The 10,000-nt window shown below is 33.0% G+C and overlaps 1 protein-coding gene across 9 annotated transcripts in view; it reads left to right on the top strand.

Moving 5' to 3' along the window:
- Positions 1-10,000, top strand: part of LOC124956962 (protein split ends) — a 70,575-nt gene that overhangs the window by 15,441 nt on the left and 45,134 nt on the right. For 5 of the 9 annotated variants that reach the window (XM_047513459.1, XM_047513458.1, XM_047513463.1 and 2 more), the window contains 2 exons: positions 2,027-3,059; positions 6,709-7,012. In XM_047513459.1, the coding sequence (XP_047369415.1) occupies positions 6,729-7,012 (284 nt within the window). In that variant the 5' untranslated portion in view covers positions 2,027-3,059; positions 6,709-6,728. Of the gene's footprint in view, positions 1-399; positions 527-2,026; positions 3,060-6,708; positions 7,013-8,497; positions 9,036-10,000 lie in introns of those variants that run through there. The other 4 variants (XM_047513461.1, XM_047513457.1, XM_047513460.1 and 1 more) reach the window with 2 other exon arrangements.

Genomic DNA, 10,000 nt, shown 5'->3' with positions numbered 1-10,000 from the left:
AAGCTCAGTTCACTGTACCGAGCGACCTTGCGTTAGTGCGCTTGCGTGCGAAATATATAAACGATACGATTAGACGACGAACGCGTTCGTAATTAGACTGATTAGACATTTTCTCTCTCTCTCTCTCTCCCTCTCCCTCTCTCTCTCTCCCCTCCCTCTTTCTCCCTCTTTTTCTTTTTCTCTCCTTATCGCTTCAGTCGTTTCAGTCTACCAACACGCGTATCGCCATATAATAACCTCTTTTACGCATACAAACTTTAGTTTTGTTTAATTGCTCGTTTAAACAAATAATATAGGAAATATTTCCCTTTTTTATTTATTCCTTTCTTTCCTTCTTTCTTTATTTATTTATTTGTTTGTTTGTTTATTTATTTTCACTTTTTTTCTTTCTGATTGCAGATTTAATTACGAAGGAACGCAATGGCGGCGACTGGTCGAGGACTCGAATGAAAAAGAAGGATATTTTGAAGAAGATGGATAGAGAAAACAAAACAACAACGAAAAAATGAAGACTCTCTCTTTTTCTGTCTGTCTCTCTCTCTCTCTCTCTTTCTCTCTCTCTCTTTCTCTCTCTCTCTTTCTCTCTTTTACGAAATTGAAGATCAAAAAAAGCACGGTGGATAGTTGTGTGGGAATTGTTTGAGAAAAACAAGGAAAACGTGATTCTCATTTGTAAAAACATTCACGATTACCTATCGGACGAGATTGGATCGATAGGGGAGTGGGCCAATAGAAAAAGAAAAGGGTTGGAGGTTGGAGGGAAAATTTTCTTCGTGAAAATTGTCCAGTTCGTGTCAAAATTTCAAAGTTAATTAGATCGTAGAGACTTCATGTCGTCTGAAACGATGTCTGCGAACGTTGATGGATCATAATACGCATAAAGATACTTTGAGACATGTCCGATGCTGAAGATGAAAGTGGATTATCACGAAGATGAGTAATATTCGCGATAACGAACGAACAACTTTAGTATCGATCAATCGATCGATGATTCTCCTATGATTAGTTGAATCGATGTTATTCATTTAGAAATTTATTCGTTACGATTCTAGTCACGATTCTCTCTCTTTTTCTCTTTATTATTATTATTATTATTATTATTAATATTATTGTTAATGTTTCTTTTTTTATACGCGTACTGTTATCGTCGGTGTTATCTTTTTATTTTTAACGATATCTCTCTCTCCCTCCCTCTCTCTCTCTCTCTCTTTCTCTCTCGAATTTATTTTTGATTAGATTTTCAATTATAATATCAATCATATACAAGTGAAATTTATAGTACATATTTTTACATTGATATAGTTATATTCAATATAGTACAATTAATAATATACATATAATATACTAGTTACACTACACTAAATACGAAATTGATATATAAATATAAAATATATATATATATTTATTTATTTATTTATTTATTTGGTGTGCACACATTGCTGGCCCACGATCAATACTCTTCTTCTTTTTCTTCTTCTTGAACATTTTATTTTTTTTTTTATTAAAATTATATAGACTTTCTTAATTTTAATTAATCGTCATCGATTCTAACCTAACTTTTTTTCCACGAATTGACCTATATGAAACCAATGAGAATAAGTTTCGTCTGTAAGATTGTCTAAAAAAAAAGAAATGAACGAAAGGTCAGAGTTGGTCGTAACGAGAACGCATCAATTCATCCGATCCGATCCGGTTCGATCCGTTTATCATCCGTCCATTCGTCCGTCCGTCAGTCAGTCCTCTTTCTACGTAAAAATCAGAATCAGAATACTTCGAATATTTAACATACATATGAAGGGCTAAAAGTTATTATTTGATTTTGAAAAATTGTATTATAGTAATCTTTGACATCATCGGATCCTCTACGATGATATATAGGGTGTTGTTTCGTTGACGAATTTCGTAGGCTACTTTTCTTCTCTTAATTCCTTTACACACACACACACACACACACACACACATATATATATATATGTATATGTGTGTAAAGAAATTAGATTATTTTTTTCCAATATTTTCCCTTTAGAAATCATTGGAGGTGGTGGTGGTGGTGGTGGCGGCGACGGTGGAAGAATTACAGCACACAAGGAATACTAGAAGAAGAAGAAGATAGAACAATGTTACGAGTAATAATAGTAATAGCATTAGTGTCGATGATGATGACGATGACAATGGTCATTAATACGTGACACACAGTGCCGGCTCTCGCGTGTGGGTGTGTCCGTAGGTTAAAGTGTGCAACCGTGTATCAGTGAGGAGAGCATATATATATATATATATATGTAAAATATATATATATATATATAAAAAGGAAAGGCAGAAAAGAAAAAAAAAAGGAGAGTGTGAATGGACTTATTACTAGTGAGAGTGAAACAAACGACAAAAAGGAAGTATAATTGTCGAAGAAGAAAAGAAGAAAAAAAAAAGAAGAAAAAAGTTACAATAATAATAATAATAATAATAATAATAATAATAATAATAATAATAATAATAATAATAATAATAAAATAATAATAAAATAATAATAATAATAAAAGTAAAATAATTACGACCGAAGAAGAAGGGTTAGTTCGATGTGAAATAAAGTTGCATAGTAAAGGACGTGTTTTGTAGGTTGGTAATGCAATGGAGTAACGTGTGCGGGTTTTAAAAAGTGGAAGATCGTCAGAAAAAGGGAAAGAAAAAAAAAAAAAGAAGGGAGAAAAGAAATTAGAAAAGGGGAAGGAAGAAGAAGAAAAAAAATAGAAAAGAAATCTTTCGTACCTTCTTCTTCTTCTTTTTCTTTTTCTTCTTCTTCTTCTTCTTCGTTTTGTGCATCGTCATATAATAGGTATTTGGGGGGGGGGGGGAGGGTGTAAATGTACATATGTATAATACGTGCGCGTATAATAAGTGCGTGATCGCGCGCGTACACGTACATAATTTTCACTCGAGACTTAAACGGTGAATTTATTATTATAAAAATTCGCTCAAAGAGAATCCAACCGACGACACTCGTTCTGGAGAAATTCGAGGAGAAGATCCGGGCGGCCTGCCTTCGACAGCTGACGTCATTACCGGTGAGTATAGTGACTTTTATCTGGTAAGGCCATTGACAATTCGCTTTTATAAAAAAATCTACGATCATTAATGATGGTAATAATATTTTTTTAGTTACAATATTTCTTTTCTTTCCTTTTTTTCTTAGCGACGGGTGAACAAGGGTGTTATTACACCTACTATTGTAGGTGTTATGTGGAGGGGTGGGTGGAGGATAACGGGGGGATGATTTATCGTGTCATAAATTCCTTGACATCTTTATTATTATTGTTATTATAATTTTAATTGTTGTTTCTCTTTTTTTTTTTTTTTTCTTTTTTTATTTCTTTATTTTTTTTTTATTTTTTTTATTTTTTTTTTGTGATTCTATGATGAAACGATAAAATGATAAAAAATGTTATCAACGATGCGTCTGAGTTGATAATTTTGAATCATAGCTTGATAATGGCGGATAAGACATATGGATGAAACGTAATCAGAGTTTGTACATGTATGTGTACGTGTATACGTGTGTGTATGTCTCTCTCTCTCTCTCTCTCTCTCTCTCTCTCTCTATTCCTCTCTTTCTCTCTGTCTCTCTCACTCTTTCTGTATGCGTGTGTGTGTATGAGTGTTTTGTATTTGTTGCATAAACACGGGGTATATCATACTTCGAGGATAGATAATTATTATCTGTAGTGTAAAGGACGAGAAAATATAAACAGCTGTTTCGGATTGCAGGTGTATAGAATTTATCGATAAATCTTGTAGGTTCTTGTTATATAGTTTGATATCGACGGTCGATAACCTTAAAAGAGATAGATAAGGAGAAGAACATGGTTAACGAATGGAAAAAATAGAGAAAGAGAGAGAGAGAAAACAAAAATATATATATATATATATATATATAGCTGTAATAACAACTCTTTGTGGATGAATCATTATTTTCATATTATTCTCGTAATCGGAGATTAAAGAAGAAAAAAAAAAAAAAAAAAAAAAAAAAAGAAGAGGAGCTCGTCTTCAAAAGAATCATTAGAAAAAATTATTCAATAATTACCATTAGGATAAAGTATTCGTATCATTAGACAAAAAGAAAATTCATTAGAAAAAGTGTGTCGTTTGAAGGAAGTCATTTGAAGCAATCGTTTCAAAAAAAAAAAAAAAAAAAAAAAAAAGGAAAGAAAAAAAAAAAAGCCGTTGATTTTGAAAGTGGGACAAGTTCATTACTTTTCTTTTGTCGTTTTTTTTTTTTTCTTTTTCTTTTTTTTTTTTCATGGTAAATGATCGATGCAAATAAAATTTGTATTATTTATATCTTTTATTTCTTTTTTGCGATAAGTCAGTTTCATTTTTCTTATTTTTTCTTTCATTTTTTTTTTTTTCCTTTTTTTTCTTTTTTTTTTTTTTCATATGTATATCTCGTCTATATTTCTAAACAGTTTCTAAAAGTAGATGTGCTCACACACACTGCGAGCATTCGCAGCGGAGGCATCCTTCGGTCGGTTGACGTTCAAAGACGGTCGTGTGGCTCTCTACTAATGACGCGTGACCAAGTTGTGTGTGTGTGTGTGTGTGTGTGTACATCTGTAGTGAAAGGATATATATATATATACATATATACACAAGAGTTCCTGAGCGATTTTAAAAATGAATTAATCTTTTTCAAGACTTTTTAGGATTCTTTTTTTTTTCTTTTTTTTTTTCTTAACAGTAAAACTGGAAGTTTTGAACTTTTAGTTTCTAAATAAAAAAATAAAATAAAAAAAAAAATGTGTCTCTAAAAAGTAAGTAGTAATTGATTTTTGTAAAAAAAATCATCTAGGAACTTTTGGCTCTCATCTAGGAATTTTTTTTTTTTTTTTTTTTTTTTTTTTTTGACCAAACCTTTTTTAAATAAAAATATTATCTTGTATGTGATAGATACGTACGTACGTGTACGCACACGCACATATACGCCAGTGCAATTTAGTTACACATATTCGTTGGTTTGCAGCTCGTTTATATAGATATAGATATATTCGTTGCGATAGTGAGATGGTGCAGCAGCTCGCGGTGCAAGTTGGTGCAGTCACCTCGGTCCAGTAGTTCTGCTTTAATCCAAGAGCATACCATTTTCATATAGATGTAATATTTTTACAAACTTACGCATCAGAAATCAATCACGTTACATTTCTCTTTCTATTCTTTTTGACCGATATTTCCTATGTATTTTTAAAAGCGAATATTCCTATACCATTTACTTTTCGTCGACATTTCTAATCATCAACATATATAGGTTTTAAGTGGTGTGTTTGTGTGTGTGGAATAAGCCAAAAGTTCGCAAGTGATTTTATGAATCCAAAAAAAAGAATCCAAATGAAATCAATTATATTCTTTTACGACACTTATTCTCTTTAGGATAATCTTTATTTATTTATTTATTTATTTTCTTCAAATTGTAAAATTATATATTAGAAACTTTTACAATCATCATCGTCGTCATCGTCGCTTCGTGTATATATGTCCAATGTGTGTGTGACTATGACAGTCTTTTTATTATCTTCAGTATACTTACAACATGTATGTGTTTGTATTTGTGTGCGTACAAGTGATTATTAGAAAGTTTCCGCACAATAAAGCAATCAACAATGATCACAATGCACAATCAGCTACAAACAGTTGATTAATTAATTGTGACTCATGTATTATGTTTCTTTTATTCTATTTTTTTCTTTTTCTCTCTTTTTTTTTTATGACTAATATGATAATGTGTTATGTTTCTCTCATATATATTATGTTCATGACAGGCAAGTCAGAAATATTTGAAAAATTGTTACAAATATCTTTTTATTATTATTATTATTATTGTTGTTGTTTTAATTAGTTTATGACTATTTATTTATATTTGTTCTATCGTCACTATGTTAATCACATACGTTGTGTAGTACATTGGAATTTCTAAACTCAGAGTAGTAGAGTTCTCACGATGCTCTCTGCAATGCAGCAATTCTTGCTGCTGCTGCTGCTGCTGCTGCATTACAAGCGTCAACTTTGAGAACGTGCAAGCATCACACATCTCTCTGCCCTCTCCTCCTCGCCATTTTGAAGTCTGAGCGCGCGCGATTCGACTTCCTGGGAACAAAAAGAAAAAAAAAAAAAAAAAAAAAAAAGGAAAAAGAAAGAAAAAATAAAGTTGCTAGAATGTAAATATATTTATAGCGTGTAAATACGTTTGTATGTAACACGATCCTTTAAGATTACATGTAACTTTTTCATTACACATGTGTATAAAAATCATTAATTATAATATACATAGTATATTATAATATACATAGTGTATTATAATATATTCAGTACAATAGTGTACTTAATAATAAAATACTACGTTAATAGTACTAGTATACTTAACAAATAATACTAATTAATTACTACTAAACAATATGTACTAGTACATATTGTATTTTTATTATACAATATTAATACAATATTAATACAATATGTACTGTATATATGCAATACTATGCACTACACTATAATATGTTGAATACAAAACTGTGTTATATTATAGTATATTACTTATAGTATATGATTACAGTACTATGATATAATAATATATATTGAATAAAACGCATTAATATTTTATTTTAACAGTATCCCATTAAATACAATATTTTTTTAACGCATACGTCTCTGATTGGTTTGTTTCAGTACACAATGCGCTAGGGGTGATGGAGACAGTGGGCAAACAGGTCCAGGTAGTGAGTGGACTGGGGGTGGGGGGCCCAGTGGGCCCGGTCGGCCCAGTGGGGGGAGACCTGCACCACCATCACCATCCTCACCCCCATTCGCATCCACCGCACCCGCACTCCCACCCCCACGGTCATCCCCATGGGAGTCACGGGCATTCTCTCGTTGGCGCTACGTCGACGGGCCCTGGTAGGGCTCAGGCTCAGCCAGCGGTTTCCCATAACCAACATTTGCCATCGAGATCCACTCCCGTACAAATGCACAGGTATGCCTTAATGTGAAAATCAAATATCCCTATCTATATATATTATATTTCTCATTTTTAATAAGAATTTTCATATTTCATTTAAAATAATTAAATTAATTAAAATTGTTCCAATGATTCTATTTAATTTATTTATCATATTTATAATTTTATATGACATTCGTTCTAACTCTCATTACTATCATTAATACATTAATATTATTATATATTACAACGAATAATCTGGATCATGAAGAAAAAAATTATAGTTTCATAATTTCAATAGAGTTTCTTCTCATTTTATATATATGTATATATGTAAAATAGTTTTATATACAATATACTCTTCTTGATAGGTTTATCTCTCTTCGTTTCTTATTTGAAATCTGAAATTTTCTAAATTCATAGCGACGAACATGATATAGTCGTCGTCGTTCGTCATGATTATTATAGTGTCATCACGGTCATTTTAAAATCGTTGAAGAAATTCTCTTGGTTAATAAGATTCGTCAGAATCTTTAGTTAAAAACTATTTTTAAACAAGTTACAATTATTATTAACTATTATTAATAATTATTATCGCTGTGGGATCATTAGATAAAACAAGTATGTATATAGATTGACTAAAGTAATCAAATTCGTGCGACCTTGATATACGAAAAAGTTCAAGCGGAGTCGTCTATGTCGACACGGACAGAGCAAAACAGAAAGAGAGAGAGAGAGAGAGAGAGAGAGAGAGAGAGAGAGAGATAGATAGAGAGAAAGAAAGAGAACAGCAGTAGAGTTAGGCGCCACTCGACATACGGACACAGTATGTGTGCATATGTTGTGTTGCATGTAGTCGACCCAATGGATAATAATAAATTTAGCGACGATTAAAAAAAGGTCTGTTAAATTTTTAAACCTCGGACACGACACATATGCATGCACGCATGTATATAGAAATCATTGAAAATCTTTTCTGTATCTACGCACTTGGCTGAATTTCGAGAATCGTATTGTCGCATTACTACTAACGTTACTTTTATATAGTAATAGTTTACTTCTTCCATGTGTATTACAAACAACTCTACGGTTACATGCGACAATACGCTATGAAATGAGTAAGTGAGTAAGAGAGAGGGAAATAGATAAGAGGATAGATAGAACAGAACTTTGTATGAATTGTGACCTCGAGATTTGGGATTTGTGTAGTTGTGAAAATACGGAAGATGGGTGGGGAGTGTTGATGAAGTAAGAAGAAGAGGGAGAGAAAGAGAGAAAGGGATGGCGTGTGACATAGAAGGAGGGAACAAAGATGGTGGCGACACCAAAGAAGTAGTAGTAGAAAGAGTAGTGGGGGTCTAGAAAGAAAAAAAGAAAGAAACAAGCCGAGCCGAGTCGAACCAAGCCGAGCCGAGCCGAGCCGATTTGTTCCGAATTGAGCCGAGCGTATACGAGTCTAACATCGGCAAGCTCCTTGGACCTAACTTTACTATTTCATCGGGTATGTATGTGCGACGGCACACGTATGCGTGTGCGTGTTGCGCGTGGTGCGCATGCGCGCCACGCTTTCTCGCCGCTACTGCTACCTGTCGATTCTAACCTCAAACGTCAACGTGTGCAACGTTGATCTTTCATTTCGCGTAACATCCTGAATTTAACATCGCGATTCGCGCGGTTTTTTCTACCGTTTAGAGAGGAGGAAGGAGACAGACATACAGGGAGAGAAAGATAGAAAAAGAGAGAGAGACAGAAAAGATTAAAAGAAACAGAGAGAGAGAGAGGGGGAAAGAACAAGGGAAGTTGACTTACAGAATAAAAAAAGGGGAAGTGCTTCGCGAGCTTGATTTGGTGATAAAAGAAAAGAAAAGATAAGAAAAAAAAGTAAAAAGAAAAAAGTAAAGTTAGGAGAAGAGGAAGAGGAATTGACATAGGCTTGCTGGATATATATACATATATATATATTCTATTGGGCGATGCGCCAGAAAAGAGAAGAGAACGACCGCGAAAAGAGGTGGAAGGGATCTCTCAGAGAGTCGAGGTTATGACTCGGTCCGATGAAGTAAGTCACACGCGGTTTATTTTCATTCTTGCCGGTTCCTTCGACGGGAACATTTCTCCCTGAAAGTAACGTGTAAATCACAAAAATTAGAATTGCGTCGTGAAAATGAAATCTAATTAACAGAAACAAACTAGATATATATATATATATATATATATATATATATATATGATGTGTGTATATATGTATACATATGATTTGTTCTTTTTGAGAAGATTAACGATCATAGATCACGACGATTGTAAAATATCAAATCCAAAGGATTTAAGAGAGAGAGAGAGAGAGAAAGAGAGAGATCAAGAAAGTCATCAAAATCACGTAGTTTACTTTCATATTTCGTTTTATAGGTTAGGAAACTCGATGGATGATCCCGTCTATAATAAAAGGGTCTCAATAAAGTCTCACAAGAACAAAAAATCACAAAAATGTTCTTACATATATTTCTTTATAGGTTATGAAAATTCGAAAGACAATTTCTTTTTCTTTTTTTTGTTCGTTTTTTTTTTTTTTTTTTTTTTTTTTGTGAACTCGATTTTTCACTCTCCTTCGCATTTTTTTAGAGTCGTCGTGACTTTCAACAGACGAAAGATCATTTACCAACTAACGCAGTAAAATATATATATGGGTGCTGCGCATGCGTAGTACAAGTGAAACCCTTAAACGCGGGAAAAAGGTTAAGATATCGAGAGAGAGAGAGAGAGAGAGAGAGAGAGAAAGGAAAGAAAAAAAGAGAAAGAGAGTGTAACGAACGATTCTCTATCTCTGTAGGACGCCCGTCGTCGCGTCGTCGCTACCTTATATATACATATATATGCTTGTTTGGCGAGATACTTGTATACACCTATATAGAAATATATTTGTATTTATGGATATGTATATATATATATACACACACACATACATATCCACACACACACACACACACAAACACGAGTGTGTGCGTGCATGAATATTGTGTTGGATGG

The sequence above is a fragment of the Vespa velutina genome, chromosome 24, assembly GCF_912470025.1.
Source record: "Vespa velutina chromosome 24, iVesVel2.1, whole genome shotgun sequence".
Classification (NCBI taxonomy): Eukaryota; Metazoa; Arthropoda; class Insecta; order Hymenoptera; family Vespidae; genus Vespa; species Vespa velutina.
This window is presented reverse-complemented; position numbering and strand designations above follow the sequence as displayed.